Consider the following 25494-nt stretch of genomic DNA (forward strand, 5'->3'; position numbering starts at 1 on the left):
ATTGGGCGCAGCTCGCAGAGAACAACAAGGGATCAGCGGAAATTGACCCCGGTAAATACATTTATAGCTGCGGGTAGAGATGATGGAGAGGCATTTCTGGCTACTGGCAAAACAATATTTTCTCACTTTCCTACCATTAGTAGTCACAGACTGCAGTGTATGTAGTCCAGAAATGACATCCGCCAACCTGTCTGCTTGCACTAAAAATCATCAGCAACAAAGCTGCGTGTTTTTTTTTTTTTTTTTTTTTTTTCAAAAAGGGGGGGGGGGACCAAAAAAAAAAAAAACAACAATTAAATGACTTTGTCACTGGCCTTACTCCAAATGAGCTTAAAGCACAGTGTTCTACAGCATATGGCTGGATGTGCAGCATAGGTAAGTCAATCAGCTGCAAGATTTGGATTTCTGTTAGTTTTTGTAGGTGTGAATATTTTGTTCCAAAAGTTCAACATAGTGTCAGAAAAGTATATTTAATAGATGTAAATATAGCACGCTTTAACACATGCAGCGCTTTGCAAAAATGTTCTCACCGCTTGAACTTTTTGCAAATTTTCTCAGATTTTAGCCACAAAGTTCAATCTATTTTAATTGGACTTTAACTTTAGTCCTTGAGAGCTTCTTATCCTGCAAATTTTAGATGCTTCCCCTTCTCCGATACCGGAAATCAAATGAATGGTTCATTTCCAGGCCTCTGACTGCTGAAGAGGGGATTGATTTAAGTGTGTTGGAGCCAGGATGCATCTATAGGCTGCAGGATTGTAGCTCTGGAGGACTGGACCCTGGGCATCCCTGTTAAGTGGAAAGGAGATGATACATAATTCTTTTAACATGTTTTTTTTTTTTCCCCCAAATGTTAAAATAGTGAGAGACTTTTTTTTGGGGGGGTGGAATTTGCATGTTCCTCCACCTTGTATATCTGGGCTCTCTCCAAGTACTACAGCCTCTTCCCCCATTAAAAAAAATGCTCTAAATTGCCCTTAGGTGGGACTGTCTGCATGCATCGTTGTTTGTCTTGTGTTTCTTTTTTTGGTTTGCTACCTGTGCAGAGTCTACCACTGCCTGTTGCCCAATGTATGGACATGTATTATGGTAAGATTTTTTTTTTCTTTGATTAAAATAAAAAAAAGTAGAATTGTTCTTCCCCATAAAATTTAATTGAAACACCGTTTTCCTGTTGTGACAGAGTAAAATGTGAAAATGAGTTATATGTACATCTTATTTTGGTTTATAGTCCTTTGATTTATATAACCAAATATTTAGGTATTAATAGAAAATTTGTGATTTTAGTCTTCGAAATGTTTTATTTCTTCAGTCACAAATGAAAGAATGAGTAAAAACATTTTATATCCCCCCCAAAGCTGTTGTTGACTAAAACATCCAGTTAATGAGAGGAGTCATTGTTTACATTGTTAGTTAGCTAGAAGTTTGACACTTTGCTTCGTCATGCTGCGTTTTACTCTAAATCCACAGATTATCACTCAATTGTTTATGGAATGTTGGAAGAAGTTGCTCTTGGACGACATTTTGATCCCACTCTTTGTGCATGGCAGTGTTCTTGGGCAGAATTGGGTGTAAGCCCCGCTGCCTTGGACGGAAACCCACACATGGTCCGCATCAGAATGCTGCACCGTTGGCCTGACGCGGGACCCGTGGCAGCACTCATCGCTTGTCCTCAACACAAGCATTTACGTACCAGAAGGAAATGGACGACGCCGTAATTTAAAACTTTACTACCTCTCCTACTGAGGCTTTTGAGCACCTCCAGCGTGATTTCGTGAGAGCGTAGAATCAGATTCGTCTCCTACGACAGAACTGCAACATTTTTATGAGGAGGAATCAAAAAGTAAAAGCTTAAATGTTTATGATTTTTAACCGATGGCAGCTTTTTTTTTTTATAAGAACTCTTCTATTTGTTTATATTACAATGTTGTTTTCATGTAAAATTAACCATGAAGATATATTATATATGGCTCAACGCTAAGCACATCAAGGAAAAGAAACAATGTAAAATGTCTCTTAGAAATGTTTGGTTAAAGGGAGAGACGTGGTGAGTGGGACAAAAAGCACAGTTGCAGGTAAATCTAGGCATATAATGTAGTTATTTGATGTGACTTTTCATTGTTGAACTACAAGGGCACTATTGCATCTATTTTCTAGTCTTACAGCAGTTGCCGGACTGAAATGTAATGGCAAGAGAAGGTGAGACACAAAACAGATGAAATCATATCACAGCGCCGAAGTAACTGCTCAAGGCAGTGGTGAAACAGGTAATGTTCCATCCTTCCCACAGAGAAAGGCGAGGGGGAATGACCATTTACAAGTCCAAATCCCTTAGACGTGCCGGACTGCTGTAGAGTGCATCCTGCTTTTTTTCTTTTTTTTCCCCTCACGCACGCAAGCACACACACACAAACACACATGCACGCCAGCGTCAGGGGCAGAAACTCTCCTCTGGCAGTCACTAAGCACTGAACAGCTCTGAGCACAGCAGGAGGGTTTGGCCCACCTGCATGGTGAGGAGTGGAAATGGAGACAGAAATCCGTCACTGAAACTGGCGAGGGAGATTTTTCTCTTCCACACAACCGATTTCAGCCATTTGTTTTCAAGGTTTAACTCTTGTTCGGCTGAAAACGAGAACCATTCACGCTTTTCTCGTTGCTCCAAATGCTGAAGGACTCCAAGATCCGAGAGGAGGAGGACAAGGAGGAGCAGGAGGAGGAGGATGCGCACCATGCGTATCTCTCCTGGGTCTCTGAAAGACCTATGCAAAATGTAAACAATGTTTGAGCCTGCCTTTGAGCCTTTTTACAAGGGCTCACCACTGTGCAGCGTTCATTAGAGTGGAAATGATATGTGCAAACAAAGAGAGGCGCCCGAGCAGCACACTCTGCTGCTTCTTTTCATCTCCGAATTGCAAATGAACGCAGCCTCCTCACCTGGTCCCTGCAGGCAGTGTCCCAGTGCCTCCAATCAGCGGCGTATTGACAGCAGGCACCGCGCCACAAAAGTGGGAGTGCTAATAGTCGAGGATGATGCCTGATAAACACGTTCTCCACCCGAGCAGCGTCCCGCTCACATTTTCTGTAGGAGTGGCCTGCACCCAAGGTCAAACCAAGGAGAAAGCTCGGAGAATGCAGCTGCAGGAGATAAAACTATCTTGTCTGTATGCTTTTTCCATTTAAAAGGTGCAACTGTGAATATATTCTAAACTATACAACACCTATATATATATATATATATATATATATATATATATATATATATATATAAAACCTAAAATATTCTGACCAAATATGTTTTGTTTTTTTTAAAAATCCAATCTTTTGGGGTCATTAATTCAACTTAAAAGTATTCAATTTGGTAAATTCAGTGTTCCAAAGAATTTGAATATTGCATATGACCAATTTTAATACAGAAAATATTTATTATGGTCTGCACAATCCATAGTCCTCAAGACAGACATTCCACAGTGAGGCTAAGCTGCAAAAGATCATGATTAAAAAAAAATAACCTGCCTGCTCAAAGAATGCTGTGTCTGAGCACAATACAAGAAAGTTATGTGGAAGAAAAAATGTACAAGAAAGGTGTAGAAGCGATAAGAAGCCATACGAAGATTGTGAAGCAAAGCCAGGGTTTGGACAAGGTGTGGACTGCAGAATGGAGTTGGTTCTTCAAAAGCGGCCACACACAGGCATATTCAGGTTGTAACATAAAACTGTCACGTTCCTTATGTTTAGCCACTCCTGGACCTAAGAAAACAGAAGAGTATCAAATATCAAAGCAGAAAAAGAACTGGTCCAAAGCTTTCCTTTAACATGAAGGTAAGTTCTGCATTTTTTTTTAATCAGTGTATCAGAATCTGGAGAAAGTGTGACAAAACACAGAATCCAAGTTGCTTAAAGTCCGGTCTGAAGTTTCCACAGTCTGTGTCGATTTGGGAAGCCATTGTTGGTCCACTGTGTTTTATAAAGTCCAAAGTCAGAGCAGCCCATCTGCCTCTACCAAGACATTTTAAAATGCACACAAACCAAGTGGAGATGCTGCTGTCATTTTTCCTGCAGGACTCTGAGCCTCCGCACACTGCCAAGTGTTAAAACCAGTACCAGGGTTTAATGACCATGGTGTTACTGTGCTTGATTCGCCGCCAGCTGACCTGACCCCCATAGAAAATCTATGGAGTTTCGTCAAGAGGAAGACGAGGAATGCCGGAGCAGTGAGTTGAAGGTTGCTATTAAAGCCATGTGGGTTTCTTCAGCAGTGCCGCAGGCTTGATCGCCTCCATGTTACAATATATTAATGCAGCAAGTTATGCGTGCATTTCATAAACAATATAACATACTTTCAGTTATCTACCATTTCTTTTTTTTCTTTTAGAAATCCTTTTAAAATTGGAGTAAATGAGGAATGAGTAATACGCAAATATTGCTTTTTTTAATGAAATTCCTTAAATAAATTACTTTTGGTTACTAGGAAGCACCTGCATGTCAACATTATCTGCACATCCACATCGCGATGACGGAAACAGGAAAACGACAAACTCAAATGTCCGAGTGAAAAAGTAAACTAACCATACATTCATGTCGAAGCACTTCTCCACTATAGCACACGGCAATTCTGTCCAAAGGCAGCGTTGTGCTCGCAGTGCAGCAAATGTCTGAGGCCCTTCCACAGCACTTAAATAACAGGGAGGGTGGCACCGTAAACACAGGCTTGCTTGGCTTTGTCGAGCTAATGACTTCCTGCTCTAGTGGCTTGTGAAACAGTGTTACAGCCAAAATAAGTAAAATCAGGAGCAGAATTTAATCTGTCACTCAGTGGAAAGCCTTTAAGCAGGGACACGCAGTCATCCAGAGGGTGAACGTAAGGGAGGTGAAATCACAGCCAAAGCTCCCGAGAACAGAGGGAAGCACCAAAACACGTTGTGTATAGGAATGAGGATTACCGATTGGTTGGATAAATAGGGTTATTCTTTGAAGGAAAACACTTTTTGTGTGTGTGGATGTGTGTGTGCGCGTGTGAGAATGTCAACCTGGGCGGTAATCTAAAACCATCAATCCTCTTGGATCTAGGTAAGCTTCACCTATGTAGAAAGAGAGATTGATGTGGAGGGGAAGACTATGCTTGCACTCAGTTTTTGATCTTCCCGAGTTTGCCCTAAGCTCAGGTTTGAACTGCGGCGCTGTGCAGCAGTCATATTAACAACCCAAATCTCGCAAGGTGGGATGAGTTGCGTTCAGTGTCTCTTTTCATCTGCTTGGAATTAATCATTTCCATGAACCGCTTGTTTCCACTGGGATCTCCCGGGAAAACTGGAGGGGTATGATGAGGCTCTTCTCTAGGGGTGGATGAGCTAAAATTAATCAAACACATCAGTAAGATGTTCTGCCAAAAACTATTCAGCCCCCTTTCTGACCTGCTTTTCCGCAGAAGTTTTCTGAAAGCGGCAAAACGAAAACAGAGGCCCATTTAAAATCATGCCTCCGCACAAATATAGGAAATATTGATTCTGTCAACGAATTACATTTATTTCCTGAAAAGCAAAAATAAATCTAAATCACTCAAACAATAGACAGCCTGCTTAAAAATAGAACAATTTTTGAAAGTAAAAGTGACTAAAAGTGCATTTTATGCAATGCCTGTAAACTTCATCCTAAAGCAAAGGAAACTTGCATTACCTTCATTTATTTAATGAGTATATTCTAAACCTCCAAGATCAAAGTGTTCTGTTTTTTTCCCCCATTAATATTCATGTTAGATGGAAAGGAAAACAGAGAAAATAAGACAAAAAATGCTAATAAGTCTTTTCTGAAATGCAAATGGCACGAGCCAGACATACACATATAGTATGTGTCTCAGCCATCTAATCCAGTGGTGTTTGTCTCAGCAGAGACTAATTGATCCATTTCTACTGCTTAGGAGTTAAAATTATGTTAGAGCGTAATCTAAGCAGGGAGTTTTACAAAATGTCAACAGGTCGAGGCTAATGAGTATGATTAGACAGACAAGGCAAAATATTTGAATGTAATCTTCTTCTGATAAGGTTTTATATTACAGAATGCGAGTTTTAATTTTTGGAAATCTTCATGCAACTTTTCAGTGAGCAGCTACTCTATTAACACTGTGCGCAGCAGCTACGCCCACAGAGGGCACATGGGGGGCCCCCAGGGGTCGTCTGGCGCAGTCTGGCACTGGGACGTCGAATCCTTTGGGTCCCATGTGTTGTACCGCGAGGTGCCAGAAAGCACGTCATCGCACATTTTGTAGATACTCAAATCGAACTGGGAAGTCGGGAGCTTGCAGAGCAGCACGACTTTTTTGGTTTTTATTCTCATCATGGAAGGTGGGGAGTGGGTTACCAGCATGAAGGTATGCTCGGGGCTTTGGATCTAAGATTCAAAAACAATGTGTTTTGAGTGTACACTATTCAAGATCCTTTAGCACCTGTAATAGTAAGTTGCATAACACAAAGTTGAGTTATTTTGCACATTCAAAATGTTTTGTCTATTTTTAATGCAAGTAAAATGAAGAAACTGAATTATTCAAAATTAGACGTAGAACACTAAACATGATTTAGCTTCCAATATCAAGGTTTTAAAAAATTATTAATTGAAAACTACCAGAGAAGATTCTCTCACACTAATCTGAAGTCCCTTTAATGAGATGTCAGAGAAAGTGCCAGGCATGTCTGAATTGAGTTGATCCGGTAGAGTAACACAGTGCTGCCCTTCCCACACCTGTTGCTGGACACTGCCGGCCAGCTGGCTGAGAAAAGGGCCTCTACACTTTTCCCTTGCTTACAAGACAGACAAATTGGGCTGTTTGGAAATATATTTAATGAAAACATCAAGAAAATCAAAGTATGGAGACTAAAGTTATGCCACACTTCACTCCTGTTAAGGTAACAATGTTTGAAACGACTGCTGGCAAGCCACGAGTGACATGGCTGTTAATTATCTCATTGCACGCCGAGTACCTGAGCAGATTGCCCAACTAATTAACCAGTTTATATGAGCTTGTTAGACTTGTGTTACTACAAATAGTAAAGCAGCAAAAAGGTGTAATTTTCTATACAAAACACTTAATTAAATGTAGTGTAGTTTTTCTTGAGTTTGTTTCAATACAATAAAGTAGGATTTTACCTGTATACACTATTTTACCTTTAGTATGAAAAATTGCTAAACATTTTTGTGTCAAGTCTTTGTATGAAGAACATAAAACTGTGGTATTTTACTCCAAAGAATCTCATACCAGCCCATCCTAGCTTTGTCCTGGGCAACTTCTGTGAAAACGACGGCTGCATTATTCTTCTGGGAGAGGTTGCCGATCTCCTGAAGCATCATTCCTCAGGCCAAGTGGAATTTATCCCCAGTGCGCCAACATGAAAGGAAAGATTAACTGGAATACCAGGAAGTGAATTCCACTGCAGTGACTTTCTGTGTTTAACTCCACCTGTCTGATTTCAATGCAGCAGCAGGCAGAACTCTGGATTGTGAAAAATACGACTGTCAATCAAACTTAACCACTTTAATGAACACACAATCTAGAAATAGGGATTTTTGTTTTGGTTTTTTTTGGCACACCAAAGTATTATTACAATAAAGCATTGAAAAACCATCATATACAAGTATTTTACTGCTGGAACTAGTGACATTCAAACATTGCTTTGAATCTGGAGCATTAATCTGCAGGGTGTCCACCAATTAAGCAGGAGCTGGTCAGAGGCAGATGAAATCTGCACCCTATGCATCTTAAAAATACGATATTAATTCCTGCATCTCAGCATCTACGTGAACTGATGAAAAGCTTGTATATGAACGAAAACACAATAATTAATGCTGAACGCTCAAGAATTCTCCCATGCAGGAGCAAAATCTGCTGCATTTCAATGTCCCACTTGGTGACGAGGATAAAACATAAATATTACATAAACTTTACTGTTCACTCTTGAACAAGCCTTAGAAAACCCTCATTTAAATATAACTTAGAGCATTTAATTCCAGACAAAATCTTATATATGTGTAGATTATATAAATACCTTTGTGTGACAGAAAGGGTCACGTTTAACCATCTAACAGCTTTGCTCACCACAGACGTTTATTTTCACAATTTATTTTACTTTCATGTCATCACACAGCAACACTTTGTTCATATAGAGATATCTTAGTTTAGGACATGAGCCCTGTGTAAACTTACAGCAAGATAACTAATTGAAAACTGGCTAATTTCTCCCACTGTGCCAGTCCACATGAATGGAGAGAAGATAAGAATAATCTTAATAGTTGGTCAGACCTTCTTGAAGGAGTCCAGCCGGCAGCTTATCTAAATCCTCTTGGCAGAGCAATGTGTATAGTCAGAGCAGAGAGCAGAGGGGAGCTTAAATTTGCCTGAAAAGAAGCTCTCGTAAATTAAAGCAGCAGCAGCAGAAAGTTCTTTAGATAGTGCTTGACTTTCTTTTTTCTTTTTTTTTTTTTTTGCTGTGTAACTAACTCAGTATGTTGTTTAAAGTAAAAATGTAGAGGTGTAACTTAGCCGTGGGAGGAAATTTGCTTTGTGCTAACGAAAGGTACCATAATAAGCGTGACGACAAGTCCAGGGTGAAGAATTGAAGTGTCTTTGCGTGCCTCTCTGCTCTGTCCTTGCATGCTGGGCAGTGGTAACACAGTGCTGGGAGACGAAGCGAGTCCCTTCTGTGTGATTGGTGTCGCTGAAAGAACAAGGTTGCCTGACTGAGGGGTTACGACGAGCTCTCAATCAATAAGCCGTCGCTGTTGCTTTGCCGCAGGGACTGCCTGCCGGAGTCTCTGTCAGCCTCATCCTCTTCATCAGATCTGCCAAGACTCATGTGTCTCCGGTACACAGGGGGACTGCAGGGGTCAACACAAATATAGACACACCATTATATCATGACTTGCCTATTTACAGACAAGACAAAGACAGAGAGGCTTTAAAATACATTAAGGTGAACAACAAACAGCATTTAGGCAACAAATTAATGCTCTTTGTGACCTCACTAAGGTGTGCACGTACGGTAGTAGGCAAATGACCGAATCAGTTTGCATATGCGAAACATTTGCGTATCGTATTAATGGAAAAAGCTTATTGCATATTGCATGCAAAAAAAAAAAAAATGTTAGGATGAACACAAGCAACAGTAAAACAGAATCCAACTAAAGTCTCTAAAAATCACACTCTGCAGAGGTACAGTGCCTTACAAATGTAGTAATACTCATTTTAAATGTTCACACTTTACAATACCTCTATGTGTTTTGTTGGTATTTCATTTGATAGACAAACGCACAGTAGTGCATACACTTGTATTTAGTTTCCTTTACTGTGATATCAATAAATCTGGGAACCCATTAAGCCATTTATTGGCCGATTTTACCACCGATTCCCAGTTGAGGGGGAAAATCTGCACTCGATGCGGTCAGTTGGCAGGGCAAGTCAGCCAAAAAATCTGTTTGTGTGAGTAGAGGTGAAGACTGGAGTCTGCAAGTGTGAGAGGGTAAACAATCCAATCTGAACTCAGTCTCAGTCAAACATGTCTGAACTTTTTGGAGCCAAAGTATTTTAAATCTAATCTCTTTCATTTTATAACAAAGTGGCACGGAAATATAACTCGTCAAAGTTCTGAGAATATCTTCTAATACCACCACCTACCGGTGTGTCTGTTCCTTCAACTGAAAGAAAGACTTAGCGGTTTGTTAAACAACAACAAAGATCATCATGATGCGATTTGAGACTGGGGTAGATTCTTATAGCATTATTAGCCATAAAAAGACAGGTGCTTTTGAATTTTTTGGTTAGTTTTAAGTTGTTTTTTTGTTTTTTTGTTTTTATTCTTATATTTAAATGCATGTCTCTCAACTACAAAGAAATTCAAAAGTAGTACTCCAAAGTATTACTACTGAAAGCCAATAGAAATGTGTTCACTTTTCTAACTTCCTGTAGCAGCTGGTCGTGTTGCCCCACAGCTTTTTTTTTTTTTTGTTAGTTTGATACTTCTGTTTCAACTGAGCTATAGTTACAACCCTACATTTGTCAGCATCCTTCGGACAAGCTGATTTAGATCTAAGGTGAAGCCATCATTTTTGTCATTTTGTACTTCTAAATATAAACAGTGATTCCCAAAATATCTGTAAAAGATCATTTTAAAATAGACTGCCGTTGGAGCTTGAAGCTAATTTCAACACTTAATTTATAAAGCAAAGTGTCTTGCAATGAGGCAGCCAAAATTACACCAATTTTTCTTTTCACTGTAGGTGTGATATGCCTGGTGGAGCATTTTCATCCAATCTCTGTGCAGGAGGAAAAGTCACAGCCAGACTTCTCCTTTTAACACCGTGCACTTATAGCATTAGCAAACATTAGGAGAAAGTCTCACATTTGCAGATACGTCTTTCATAACTAGACAGGAATGGAACCAGTAAGATAATTTATGGTGTCATTTAGATGCAAAGGTGGTGTACAGCAGTCTAGCGTGACTACAGTTACACAATGAAAGCAAAAACAATCCTTTTTTTTTTTTTTTAGAAAAATATAGTCAAAAGCATGACAACGTGGTGAGAAAAATACTAAATTGTTGGGTTGCATATGAACATTGTGTGAAAGTGTTGGCAATTTAATACAGTTGTAGCATTTATATGTGAAATTGTAAAGAGTCTAAGGAAGAATTTCAACAAATTTTAACATGAAATCCAAGATCCCAAATAAGGATGGCAATGTGTTTGAGTATTGACAACATAGGCATCCTTAAAGGGACAGCTAAAGACTTCTGAAGTGAGGTTTGGTTGAAGGTTGGAAGCAGTTATTTTACCTGCTCTCAATAATAGTTTTGGCACTTTCATTTAGTATAAATCTAGATTAGTTCGTATTGATGCTGAAAGATAACCCAGTATGAGAGGGGCCAAGATCAAAGCGGTCTTAAATCAGCACCAATCTCAAAATGGAGGAATACTATGACAGAAAATCAGCAGACACATGCAGTCAGAGGTGAGCAAATGCTGGTAATTGCACTGTTTATATTCTGTGTTTATGGAAGGCAATCTTAGCTTGTCGTGGGCTGTGATGACAGCATATGATAATGCACTCCAAATAAAAGCGAATTAAGAGCCAGAAAAAGCATTAAAGTAAGCTCTTTAAAACTTAAAGGGAAATGTGACTTGTCTGAAAGGAAATAAGGGGGTATGACTCATCTTGTACAAGCAAACATTAGCGTATCAGAGGTAGTATATAAAATATTAAATCTCACACAGCAAAGTTAGTATGCAGAGGAGAAGACCCTCAATTCTTTTTAATCCATGCCAGGCTCCTAGATAGCACACCATGCGTCACCTTATTCTGTTGGTATCAGTCACTGTCAGGCCTGTAGAGGTACTTCATCACCAAGCTATCCACCTTCTTCTGTTTCTTCTTGGTTTCTTTTTTGCTAGTCTGTCCATGAGCGGAGCGCTCCTTTTCATCATCGTGCTGTTGTTTTGGGCCCTTCTTAACACTGTTGGAACTTCGATAAGAGACGGTTGAATCCGAAGAGGATGACTCGGACGACTCAGAGGAAGAAGAGGAATCCTCTGATTCACTTTGCTTTTTCTTGGATTTCTTTTTGGACTTCTTGTCCTTTTTCCCCTTTGTGCTCTTTCTGCTGTGACGGCCATCTGAGGACGAGGAAGAGGAGGATGAGGAGGAAGAGGATTCAGAAGATGAGACTTTGCTTTTTTTATCCTTACGACTGCGGGGGGTGCTGGACCAGCTTGACGTGCCCTCATCCTCCCCCTTCTTTCGCCTGTCCTCACCTCCTTGGCCCTTCTTCTCATCCTCGTCGCCACTCGACTCGTCCAGTTTGCTACGCTTGAACTTAATGGGCTTGAAGCTTAGCACCTCATTAATTGCAGCCTCCAGGTCAGGGTCCAAGTAGTTTCGGTGTGTGACTGGTTTAATGTCAGAAGCTTCGACAGCATTGCTGTCTGAGGAGCGTGGTTGAGGTGGAGTAGAGTAGCTGCGACTAGTACACCGGGGACTATAGGGTGAACGTTTCCCTTCTCCATAAGCGACACTGTGGGCGTCGTCGTCATCATTTACGTGCAGACCAAATTCACTTAGGCCACAGCTGCGGGCGACGGATAAACGAGAGCTGCTTCGTTTGTCATCTTTCCAAGAGCTGCTGCGACGTAGAGAACGGGGGCTTGTGCGACTCACGCTGCTAATGGTTGACTTATTGTCATCATCCATGTCCAGCATTCCTCTCCTAGTGGATACCCTGCTTGGAGCTACTGAGGACACCATGGACTCCGTATCGAACTCCGGGGTGCTGCGGGAGGTCCAGCGGGACTCTAACCCCTTCCTGGCTCGGCTTGTGGCTTCAGAATAGGCCATAGAGATGACCGAGCTGTTGTCATCCATATCTTCTTCGGCCTGAGTTTTTCTCCTGTCTTCCTGGAGTTCACCGGATTTTGACTTTGCTTTGCGCATTGCAGTGTGATCCGGTATGTTTGGCTGTTCTTTGAGAGTACTGAACAGCGAATTCTCGTCTCCAGTGCCCCCAATGGAGTCCTTCAAGTTGGAGCGTTTTCTGTAGCTAAGGGAACTCATGACAGACACTGATCTGCTCTGCTCTACTTCCTTCTTATCTTTGCTGCCGTCACTCATCTTCTCCTTACCTTCTTTCATCTCTGTGGCATCTGCATTTGCTGCATATCTGGAATGTTACGTAACAAAATTGACACTAGAGATAACCACAAGGAAAGATGTACATGTACATGATAAATCTTAATCTTTGGCTTTGTGAAACATTGTCTCCAGATCAGTGGCTGGGATGATTTTACATTTTTGGCAGAGCAATGCTGTCATTTTCATTTTGTCCTTGGAACCCGTACCTCTGACTATTGCTGTTGTGCACAGCATACATTGCTATAACCGAGGCAATCAACTAGTGAAAGGACCTATCTGACAGAGTCAGAAGCGTCATTTGGCAGGCTTGCCAACTGGCCACAGGCCACCTCAATAAATGTGACAGCAGCCGCTTCCCCACACCACCTCCTGTCATTAGACAGATTACTGGAAAAGAGAGCTGACACCTAATCATATGAGATACCCTTCCTTCTGTTGCACAATGCCCCAGGTAATCGTGGGCCTTTTGAAGATAGGAAATTGAGGTAGTTTAATCACTAGACGATCATCAGATACGATACAAAGCATGCAAGGACTAACCTGGTGCTCTTCAGACTCCCTTCATCAGACAAAGTCTTGCTGGAGCCTTTGTTCTTTGAGAGCCATGACTTAACTCCATCCACCCGGTCCTCCACTTCTGAATCAGTTTCTGTCCCCTCTCCACTGTGAAGAATCAAGCAAGTTTGAAACATATATTATATATATGTATGTATATATATACATTTTTTTTTTTACACTTTTCAAGTAAAGTGCAGTCCTCTGCAAAAGTATTTATCGCCTGTGATTTTATTTTATTTTTTAACATTCTGTCACACAACTAAAGCTGAACTCAGTAGGATTTTATGTTGTAGGACAACATAAAGTACTGCGTAATTATGAAATGGAAGTAATGTGATGAATGGCTTTGAACTTTTAAACTATTAAAATGTGAACGGTGTGATGTGCATTTGCATTCAGGCACCCTGACTCAGTAGTTTGAGGCATCGCCTTTCACAGCATTAAAAGCTGCACACCTTTTAGGGTATGCATCCTCCAGCATTACACATTTAGAAATGGAAAATTTTACTAACTCTGACATTTGAATATCTTGAGGTCTAAACATCTTCCAATCAAATTTTATCAGCTTCCCTGTACCTGCTTAAGAAAAGCATGAATCATGTTACAACCATTATATATCATCATGGTGATCATGGTCTTTGGATGACATGCAGTTTTATTTTTCTGCCACACATAGCCTTTTTGCACTGAATCAACTGGATTATATTTAAGGGTATTTGAGTAAAGGAGGTTGAATACATATGCAGGTCACACTTTTTAAGATTTTTTTTTTTTTAAATCTGAAGATCACGTAAAGCATAATTTCTTTCATAACTATGATCTACTTCCTGCAATGTCTATCAAATAAAATCCAGTCTAGTGTCTCAAACTAACATAAGATACAGTTCAGGGAGGTTGGATCCGTTTGCAAAACACTGTAATTTGTGCTGACACTAAATTTCATTTGTTACACATCTTTCCTAAATCTGCATATGTCTGCGAGCTATTCACAGAACAAATAGTCAGTTTTTGTTTTACCATTTAGAATCAACAAACTTTTCAGACACTCATTACCATTTAGAAATATTATACGAATAAAAAATGTTAAAGTTCAAAAGTTGCGCCGAAAAAAATAATTATTAGGTGTCACATTTCCAAAGCTTTTGGCTGAGCTTTTGCACTTGTAGTCTTTCTCGTAATAATAGGGGATAGTGTAACGACCCAAGGCAAATTAGACAGGCTACAGTTAAGCAACAGCTGTTATTCCATCATTTCCATAAATTTTAGGCCTAAAGAAGAAAATAAAACAAGATTTCACATCCTTTCAGCACATAACCGCATTGCAAAAGCACCAGTGAAAGTGCACTTTCTGAAGGAAACTCTTTGAGGTATAATTAACTTGTTTTGTTGGGTCTAAGCTTTGAGCATCTGTGTTGCACGTCCTCTGTCCCTCTGTGATTGGTATTGGAGCAGAGCCACCAGGCAGCCTTGTGGCCTCTTAGCTTGACATCACAATCAATACACACAAACCAACAGATGAAGATAAAAAAAATAAAAAATAAAAAATGTAAAAAAAAAAAGTAGATCCCACCTGGATGAGGTGTCTGCTCATTCAGATCTGCGGCGAATACTTTAAATAATGTAATGTTCCTGGAAGCTTAATTTGGCAGGAAAATCATTGTGGCTGAAAGGCATCAAGAGAGAATAGCTCTGTTGTTGAGGACATACTGTTTGTAACTTGAGTACATGTGCTCCCTTTCCTTGGCTTCATTATGTGTGAGAATACATTTGCACATAGCAGATACCCATATGCTCCGTAGGCCTAAAGTATGTTTGACAGCGTGCTAAGGTCTGTCACAAAAACTGACATCCTGCACTATACAATTCTTAGCTGCAAGACGACAGACTGTATATCCAAACCAGTGATGACAGCGCTGTTGTAAAGCATCTGCAATTTTGAGCTCCACTTGATTAATGGCTGGCTGTGCTATTATTTATAGCCCTAGCTACAGTAATTTTCAAAGAGCCATGTTTCATAAATCTGGCCTTGTATATCACTGAACTACGCACAGAGCTGCCTAGTATTAAAAAATGAGAAACAGTGATGCACTTCACAGATCTGTCTTTGTGGACAAGCTTATCTATCCGAGCTCCGGAACATGCCGTAAAATGCTCGCAAGGTGCAAGCACAATGTTCCAAGAGGTGTGAAATGACAGGCACGCTGCTGCTGGGCTCCATCAGTCGTCCTCATGCAGTACTTGCCTTAATGTACGGGAAGGTCTCCCACTGCACAGCACTCAACCGTACCCCCTGTCCCCCTTGTCCCCAAACGCTATGACTCACATCCAGTCATTTTCCTCCTCAGATAACAAAGCAAGCTTCTATCTCACCTTTATTTATTTATTTTACAACTGGCCTAAAAAAAGAAAAGAAAAGAAAAGAAAACAAGATGGCTACTTATAAAGGTGGTTGTGAGGAAAGAGGCATTGGAGTGTTAGAGGAAATGGCTTTTTAGTAGGCTTAGGCTATTATATGATTCTCAGGGTGTAACAACCGTAAAAGGAAAAGTAAAAAGTTATGGTATTTGAACTAAGTGTAAAAACAAAAAAAATGTATGGTATCATGTAATCACTTTGATCTGAAGAAAAAACAAGCAACATTTCTACTATTGCTAAAACAGTCTTAACATGTTGCTTTCATAACTATATGGCATTATCTGTTTACTAAGTAAAGAATTCTGATGCAAAGATTTAAGTAAAATTATTAAATCAACATGTTTACTGCAAACCATATGCATGTTTGTTGTCATTAATCTTTGCAGTGTAAAGATTAATATTATTCCAGAAATATATTGAAAACAACAAAAATATATCTTTCTTGTAAGTGTAATAGCATACTTGTATAGTAAACATGTTATATCAACATAAGTGTGTATCAAATCCTCATTAGATGGCTAACAGCTTGTCAAGACACATCCAATGTTTTTGTTCATTTTAGTTTTTATAAAAGCAGCTTAAGCTAGTGGATATTAAACATCTGCACTTTTACAAGAGGTTGTTAACAGTTGTTTTTTCAGCCAAACAAGTTCAATGCCATTATACTCTATATTACATTGGTGATGCCTGACAGCTGTATCAATTAGCCTGAAAAGGTTTGAGTGAAATTCTGAATTTTGCAACAAGCAAGATGGAAGGTTCATATACTTTTCCTAGGTTTGTAGATCTGCTCAATTCCATCAAAATATCTTATTAATACCAGAGAGAAAATAAATGTTACTGTAACTCATACTACACAATTTCCTTCAGAGTTGTCATGGATGCTGATATGATGCTGTGGGCAAGAAGGGCCTCCTGTAACCGTCTGTATTACAGTGGTTCTGAAAAAGCCTCTGACTTAGACTTAGAGAATGGCTCTCCATGAAGACTTATGGTTTCCAATTATATATCAAGTGATGAAGTACAAAATAATGTTGCATAGTAACACACATTGTTCAGCTAAGAAAACTGTGACAAGCTCAACAATTATTAGCGTTAGACAGTATATATAACTATGGCATATTCTTTTTAAACAGGAAGCACTGCTACTTAAAGAGAGCAAAATAGAAGCACTTTCTAAACAAAATTCAAAACTTTCGAGGTGATTCAAAGGCAAAACTGAAAACTGAGCTATTCTCATCTGTTTATTTTCCACCCCCTCTCTCTTCACGACTGCTTATTAACTACCACCAATAAAAGCCCATCAAAAAGAAGATAATAGTCTCAATACCAGCAAGTTGATTACACATGTTGCCCATTTGTCAGCGATACTGTGACTTTTTAATGTGATACATTTAAAAAAAAAAGAGAAAAAAAAGAAAAACAACTCTTCAGCAGCCAGTGGCAAACTCTTCTCCACAGCCTCTCTCTGACACATACAAGCGTGCAAAAATAAAAGGTGGCTTGCAATTGAGTGCTGTAAAAACGGTGTCACAACTGATTTGTCCCTGGTCGCACAATACTAGGAAACCAGTCCAGAGGCTTTCAGATACAAACAAGCCTCAGGACTTGTGAAGTCAACATTAATCGCTTCTGACAATTTGCCTGCACCAGTTGTAAATCTTTGTCACAAATACTTACATTCAGCACCGAGTCCCGTATGGCTTGGTGCTATCAGTTTAATGCTGAGCTAAAACCAGCATAAAACAGTATTTTTATGCTAGTTCTGATAATTAATTGTAAAATTCTGAGCACGACACACTTTGTAAACTCATTACCCTTTGTAGTCACAATGATAATCACCTTGTGGAAAGGTGGAAAAACAAAGAAAAAATAAAATACAACCAGTCAGTAAAGCATTAAAGTGTCTTGTAATGTTCAATGCTGCAATGTGAGAGCGGGAAATCCTGAAGCCTGAACAACAGTAATTTAACTTACATTATCTTCTCCCTGCAATAATAATCGAGTTGCTATTACAACCTCTGTTTTCAAACGCGGAGAGTGAAAATATGGGAGAGGGCCTCAAATCATGTGGAAATTCCACTTCATTATTAGAAGAAAAATCACCTCCTCCATTAATGTTCATCCATGCTGCTAATGCAGTGGTGCTGAAAGGAGGAGAAATGTGATTAAGTAAACACGGCAAATCGTTGCTCTTTTACTCAAGTTGCATGGCAAAAAAAAAATTAAAACGAAGAACACCGATACACATGGGTGCTCAGATGAAAATGCGAAAAAAAAAAAAAAAAAATCTAAGTATGATGAATAAGACAAATCAGATATTGAAAAGGAGAAAACCAAGGACAGCCAGACAGTACACACAGATTTAAATATCTTAATGAAAAGTCACAAAATATTTTCAACATCCAAAACATAGAAGAAAAAAGGCAATCAGTCTTAGACACATTTAACACTTACGAAGAGTCACTAGGCATTTTAATAACTAAGCAAACTTTTGCATTGAAGTAAATGTTCTCTCAACATAGTGATTAAATATGATTGGATTAGTAGTGGGAAGCTTGGATGCATGGAAAGCAGCTGAGCTTTGAGTTAAAACATTTAGAGTGGTGCACTGCAGTACTATTGTTTTGCACAACATGCTGACTGTGTATTCATTGATATACAATCTCAGGGCCTTCATCATAATATCAAACAGTTGCACTCCCAACAGTTGCAGGGGTCCAGCTCACATGGAAGTCGCATCCAATTCAATACAGTTTATGTAAAGGATGTAATCCAACTACTGATCGGATCATCTAAAAAGTGGCACACTAAAAAACATTGGGGTGTAGAAATAAATAGAGCTCATGAGATTGTACAGGATACTGGGCTCACATGAATACATTTCTGGCAAAACTAAGAATCAGCCTTTTTTTGTTTCTACAAATACAACAATGTTTTCACAAATTACCTAGATCAGAATATGGACTTGTCTGTCTTGACTTGACTTGTCTTGTCTCCCAACACATTGGATTTTATGCTCGTCTATTTCTAATGTGGTGCTATAGCTTTGAGAAAAAATATTATTTTTTGCATTTTCTCTAAGAGAATTAAAAATTTCATAAATGTCAAACTGTTTAATGGAATTTTTGTTCAGTGCTCCTAAAACAGAGGTTCAGGTCTATTCATCATCTTACATTGATAAATAAAGATGATTGATGGTTTACAAGAGAGACTTTAGAATGAAGAGATATAAATATCATGGCACAAAATCTCATTACAACCAATATGGTAAATCACATTAAAAAAAATGGAATAGATGACTTTTGTGTACAACACACAAACAATTTTTGTTGTTTCACTTTTGTCTGCTAAACAAGTTTATGTAGGACTACAATATCATTTGTGCCATTTCATCTTAAATTAGATATATGAAGCTAGGCATGGGACTGTTACCGGCATCAAGATGCATCAACATTTTAAAAAGCTAAACGTTTTATGTTGCGTTTCTTCTGCTTGTCACAGAAAGTGCTGGAGTGGCCATAGTTTTCTCAAAATGTTTGGACCTGCCCCTCTCCGAAGGCTGAAACACTTTTTAACCTGATTACAAAAAGGGCTAATTGAGTTACTTGGAAATATTGCAGGCTGAGAAAAACACGGTAATTAGGTGGAAACCTACGGGAGAGCTGCCCATCATGCCGAGTAACTTTATGCCTTTTTTAATATTACACGTTTCAAGCTCTGCGCGGCATTTCTGTAAAGATGCCTAAAAGAGGAGAGAGGGCCTAATTAACCAGCCAATATTGGCTTGTTACAGTTGAGCTGCTTTACAAAAAGCAGAACATCAAAAAAAGTTGTAATATTATTGTAAGCTTGCAACTATAGCATGATATATTATTCTAGATGTATTATTCAAATCAGTTAGATGCTATATTTTTACATGAGCATGATGAAACTAGTAATTCGACTTAACCTCCCCCTGATCACATGTCAAACAGGCTGTAAGCGTCTCTAAAATGTGACTGGACATGCTGCACATGCTTTGGAAAAGCTGCAGGAGTTACTAAAGTTGAATCCAACATCCTAATCCCTTAATCCTAAACACTTGATAGCATGCAATCAAGCTTCAAAAAAATGTTTGATGTAAGAAATTAATAAAAAAAATATAAAAACCAGGGGGATAAGAATGCAGTATTACCAAAGGTTTGTTTTAGAATACTATTTTTCTTCAAAGACATATTTTCCAAAGCACATAGATTGGTTTAAGGGAGAGTGACTGGCATTTTCAATTATAGTATATCATCTATTTATGTGCAAATTTCGCCAAACAAGCCTGAAATCTCCAGTGAGGCAGACTGTGTACACCTGCAGATACTTGGCATAAAATAAAATAAAATGAAATCAAACATGGGGCCATCTTTTAAATGCAGCTTTTATCTGAGATGTATAACACAGAGAGTGCCTTTCATTCTGTTTAAAATGCCTTCTCTTCACAGGGCTACTGGGGGAGAAAACTAAAGCGTGAAAGAATAGGAATAGTGCATTATTCTCCCCTGTGGTTAAAATTGGTGTGAAAAAAAAATTCAACCAACACACGACGACGGAAACAAAGGGTGCATTTTTCCATTCTCACATTTTGTTCTTTCTTTTTTGATATTTTGTCACCATGTCTTCCAAACTGCCAGAAGTGAGGATGACACCAAGAAGGGAAGGGAAAAGAGAAACAGCAAAGGTGAGATACACAAATAACAGTGCAAAAGGAGGACAAAATGAGATATCACCATAGTAAGACATTTTTTTACACTAATGCAAACACACGAAAATAACCATGTATTGTTCTGTAAACAGAGCTGCTTTTTGTAATGTCTTCCTTTTGGAGGTCTGTATTATTGCAGTCGGTGTTTACTTCCCTGAGTTCAGAGCATGCATAGCCCTCAACCTCACTGTAAAGAGGCAGGCGGTAATCAAACAAGCGAGGAAAAAAAGCAAAGAGACAAAAGATCAGAGGCAGGAGGCTGAATTAAACTTTCTGAGGAGTACTTTTGGAGCAGACAAAGCACATGACTCAGAGTACAAAAGAGATTTGAAATGTATGTAGAGATGACTGACAGCCTGCTAAGAAAAGCAGCAGGTTTTTGTAGTTTGTTAGGCCTTTAGCTATACTGCAATTGTGTGTACTGAAGCAAAGGGAACAGACCCTTACGCAGCAGCGAGTTTGACTCACAGCATGAAAGACAGTTGAGATTATTAACATTAATGATGGCTAGGCTCTCTTTTCTGTCCCTGTAAACTGGAAAGGTGAAGCAATGTGCATAAATCAGGTTTGCCAACCTTCCCTTAAAATAAAAAATTCTCCCATATTTGGTATTCAAAGAGCCACTAAGTATTAAAACACAGCATATCAAGTGGTTCATTCATTTTTCAAGCCAAGGAAAATCCTGAAATTAACAAGCATTTTTTTAAAAATAAAAGGTAATAGAGTATTACTGACACTAAACGTTAAGATCCTAGCAAAAACAAATGTAGCTAACTGAATATCAATAAATTATTGATCATAATGTTTTTAGAAGCCTTCCACTATCTGAACGACTAGGATCAGAAAACAGCGAGGTACTTTTTATTTAATAAAATATGTTCTTTCTTGCTATAATTAAATTTATGACACACCAGAATAAACTGCCTACTACGAAAATTATCTTTATGCTCTTTTGTTTTGTTTCAGGCTAAAATAAACAGGACCATTGGAGAAAACATTACTAAGAAATCTAAATGAATTGCATACCCAGATGATATTCAGAAATTGCATCTTAAGGGTCTCAGACTATTAAAATGAGAAAATTCATTACATTTTATTGAGATTTTTATTAGTAGTATTAAAGCAAATAATTAAAAACTAAGCCAAAGGCTGGGAAATTTTATTTTGTCATTTTAATGTAAATCCAACAAACTGCAATGTTGAACTTTTATGTAAAACCAACCTTCAAATGATAGAGACCTTGTGTCTGGCTTAAGCATGAAGAATGTTCTAGCATTTTAAGATGATCAAGAAATCAGCTAATATGTGAAACATGTTAATTTTAGTAATATGAGCACTTAAAAACACAAACTAACAGAACATGCCGTTTGTAAAACTCCCTCAGGAACATTGATCAGTTTCACTGTTGGGCCTGGAGTCTGAAAGTTCGCCATATCTACTACAGTTTCAAGACACTCCAAAATACAGATCTGGCTGAATTTAGAACGGTTTAATTTAAAATTGTGCATCTTCCTTTGCAACGGCCTAGATTATAGAGTGAAAAAGGAACAAACACTATTCCCCCACAGTACAAAGAAGAAGAGGGAGTAGTGGGTGGTGCAGTGTGCGCTCCCTATATCAATTTCTAAAAGTTGGCAACCCTAAAAGCATTTATGTAGGACCTCATCCAATTGGTACACTGCCAACATTAACATGTTTGTGCATTTCTTGCCAGTAACATGGTAAAATGCCCGGAATGCAAAAGGCCAACATTAATTTTCACAGCTTCAAAGCTGGAGTGTACCTGTTGATCAAGTCCTCATTGTCGTCGCTATCCATCTCATCCTCGATGGCCGCCTGCAGGTCCCCAATCCTTTTAAAGGCCAGCTTAAGGTCCACTTGTAAGCTCTGATTTGCTGCCTCTAAACTCTCAATATCCATTTCCTGGCAAATGAACAACATCACGTAACAGGCATCATTCCTCTATAAGCGCATTTGAGTACAGGTGAGGTTACCAAGGAAGCTAAAACCTTACCAGTTCGTGCTTCTTCCGGCTTGCTTCCCCCTCCTTCTTGGACAGCTCAGCCATTTCTTCTTTCATGTCTCTTATCTGTCTCTGCATGCGCTTATTCTGCTCCTTCTCCCTGTTTTCTGCTGTGATGCGTTGGTTTTTCTCCTCAGTCATCTTCTCTAGGTTCTCCTTCAGACGGCCCACTAGGCTCTGGCAAGCAAACGATAGGAACGTGGTTAGCACAATGTTCTGACTTAACAGCAAATATATTAGTTGCTAATATATTTGAATACATTGAGAAAGCGTCGACTTTATATAATAAAGCACATAATGGAAAACTTTTAATGTTTGCATTTATAAATGACTATTTAATAGATATTTTTCAAATATCCTATCGGCACCTTAAAAACAAAAATCAAGAACGCATTTGTTTGTACTGCACATTGCTTTAAATACTAATCAAAATATTATTTCCTGTTAGATGCATTTCCTACTTTCAGTGTAACGGGTTATGTGAAGCGTGCTATACCACAGCTTACTGGAAAAACAACATAATTGTTTCTTATAAAATTTAGTCAAATTTCTATGAGCATCTCACCTCCAAGCGCTTAATTTGAGTCTTCTCATACTCCAGCTTAGTCTCCAGCTCGCGGATCTTTGCCTCCTGGCGGCTCACGAGCGACTTCTCCACCATGGACTGTTCTTGGAACTCTAACTGGCTCTGGAGTGAATGGAGCTGGAAGGATATCACACACCAGGCAGAGACGTAAATATTCAAAGTCAGTTTCTGGGGAGCAATAGTCGCTGCAAACTTCCTCCTTATTTATCGGTCCCCCCCACCCCCCCATCCTCTTTTTGTGAGGTATTTAAACATTAAGAGCAAGTCTTGATCTTTAAATCTTCTAAAATAGATTGCTGTTTACTTTTTCACCCAATTTGAGTTAATTTATTCTGTTTTGGTAAATATAAATAAGATGCATCCAGTATGAATAATGAGTTTGAGATAAGCCTCCACTCTACCTAAAATGGTCAAAAAAAAAAAAAGAGAATAAAAAAAAAAGCTTGTGGTTCAGGCTGAGTAACAGTGAGTCACGGTAATTTCACAGGCTTTGAAAGAGGCTTCAGCTTCATGCAAAGCACGTTTGTTCTATCTAAATCCTTTTTTCTTCCATGACTGATAAAAGGAAGATAGACACGTCACAACAAAACTGGCCCGAAAGGCAGCAGGGCACCTAATGAGGGACTTCTGCATCTAAGACAAGGAGGATTTGGAGCTCTCCTTTGATATTTCTAAAGAAGCCAGATTTCCCTCCTACTGGGAATGAGATAACCACTTCAAGGTCAGATGCTTTAGATAACAATCAGTGCCTACTCTGGCACATTTTAACAGTGGCTTGCAGCCCGCTGTGCATCTTAAGTGTAGCCAGAAATATTCTGAAGGGTGGGCCTCGAGTGGCTTCAGCTCGCGTAAATTTTAATAAAGCAGGAATGCGCTGCGGTATTCGGGAGTGGCAGAAGCTACACACTGTTTTTGCAGCAGATGGTTGCATTTGTTTAATCCAGTGCAGATCCATCCACTCATCAGCTACACCCGCATTATCCTGTACAGAGTCGCAGGGACACTGGTTTCTATCCCAGTTGGAAGTGGGGGAGAGGAAGGGATGCCAGTCTTCGGCAGACAGAGCCAACACTCGCAGAAAATAAAACAACCATGCATGGTGACCCGCTACTATGGTTAAAAATGATCAAATAACCAATGTTTGTGTGTTATGATGAGATAACGTAATGACGTCTAACCAGGGTTTGGCCCATGTAAAGGCTTGGACTGGTTACCAGTAATACGTTGTCAACAGTTTCAACAGGGTGTTCTGCCTGAAACACAAGCATCTACTTTGTTAATAATCTATAATAAAAGAAAAAAAGAAAATAACAGAGCTTGCTACAAACCTTTCATAAATAGTTAAATTGCATCTTTTTTTTAATTAATTGTAAAAACACGAGTCTGTTTCCTGGATGCATTGTGGGATAAGTCTATACATTGTCATTTCTCAATAATCTCATATAAATATGGGAAGTTATGTGGAGTACTACTACTACTACTACTACTACTACTACATCTAATCACATATTTTTAATAATTTAATTTCTGCTGTTGGCTTTCTTGTTGGTAATAACACATTTTGTTCATCTTTTTAACACATTTTAGGAAACCCATACTAATTTTGGTAGCCATGATAAATGTGTTCACAACAATATTAATCTGGAATTTTCAATACTTCACTGTCCAACCTGAGTTTTTCAGAGTCATTTGAAACCTGCTTCCATCAACGCCCAGTGACGAAAGCATGACATGCGTACAAACAATGTGGCACCCAAACTAGCATTGACAGACTAGGGAAACCATGATATTCAATAAGAGCAGAGAATCTTGAATTGTTGGCATGCTACTGTTTGAGTAAGCCCAGTAGAAGAGGCTAGTGTATTATTACATATACTATTTTATTTCTAAATTTACAGCATTATCTTAAACTCTTTCACACTTTTATCAAATAACATGCACACAATGTATTTTACTAGGATTTTATATAATTAGACAAAACAAAAATAAACTACTTTAAATCAAAACATTTATATGGTTTTCTTACCTCTTTACCTAAAATAAATTAATTAATTAAAAATATCAGAACAAAATGAGCTGAGCACTTAGATTCACACTCCTTCACTGTGATATTCCAAAACAGAAATACGTTTTCTGAAGGCGACAACGTTTTTATTTACCATTAGCTTAATTGTGAAAATTGTAAAAGGTTGATAAGTGGGCTGTTTCTTTTATGCTAAGCATGAAAATTACTTTAAAACGTATATGTATATAAATATTCTCTTCTGCAAAAAATGGATATATATGCAAGACTGAAAAGTAAGAAAAATAATGCCTCCAGAAATGTCATCTTTGTCATTATGAAGGCTGCATTGACAGGGGGTAAAATTACTTCCTCAGGCAGTTTAATGGCATACAGGAATGTTGGTGGTTTTGCAGTTAAACTAAATTCAGCTTCAGCAGCTCAGAAGAAATTCATTTTACAACATCGATCCATCAGCTAAGAAAATTCCTTTGCATTAATATATGTC

General features: G+C 38.7%; 1 protein-coding gene across 10 annotated transcripts in view; it reads right to left on the reverse strand.

Annotated features, from left to right (window-relative positions):
* Positions 1 to 7510: 7510 nt before the first annotated feature.
* Positions 7511 to 25494, reverse strand: part of LOC106949063 (unconventional myosin-XVIIIa) — an 80395-nt gene continuing 62411 nt past the window's right edge. For 7 of the 10 annotated variants that reach the window (XM_015035065.1, XM_015035064.1, XM_015035060.1 and 4 more), the window contains 7 exons: positions 22964 to 23101; positions 22390 to 22575; positions 22159 to 22298; positions 20253 to 20297; positions 13208 to 13330; positions 11336 to 12695; positions 8778 to 8865 (listed from right to left, as the gene is read on the reverse strand). In XM_015035065.1, coding sequence (XP_014890551.1) covers positions 11351 to 12695; positions 13208 to 13330; positions 20253 to 20297; positions 22159 to 22298; positions 22390 to 22575; positions 22964 to 23101 — 1977 coding nt within the window. In that variant the 3' untranslated portion in view covers positions 8778 to 8865; positions 11336 to 11350. Of the gene's footprint in view, positions 8866 to 11335; positions 12696 to 13207; positions 13331 to 20252; positions 20298 to 22158; positions 22299 to 22389; positions 22576 to 22963; positions 23102 to 25494 lie in introns of all 10 variants that reach the window. The other 3 variants (XM_015035068.1, XM_015035063.1, XM_015035067.1) reach the window with 2 other exon arrangements.

The sequence above is a fragment of the Poecilia latipinna genome, unplaced genomic scaffold (assembly GCF_001443285.1).
Source record: "Poecilia latipinna isolate Pla-1442-1.1 unplaced genomic scaffold, P_latipinna-1.0 Scaffold322, whole genome shotgun sequence".
Classification (NCBI taxonomy): Eukaryota; Metazoa; Chordata; class Actinopteri; order Cyprinodontiformes; family Poeciliidae; genus Poecilia; species Poecilia latipinna.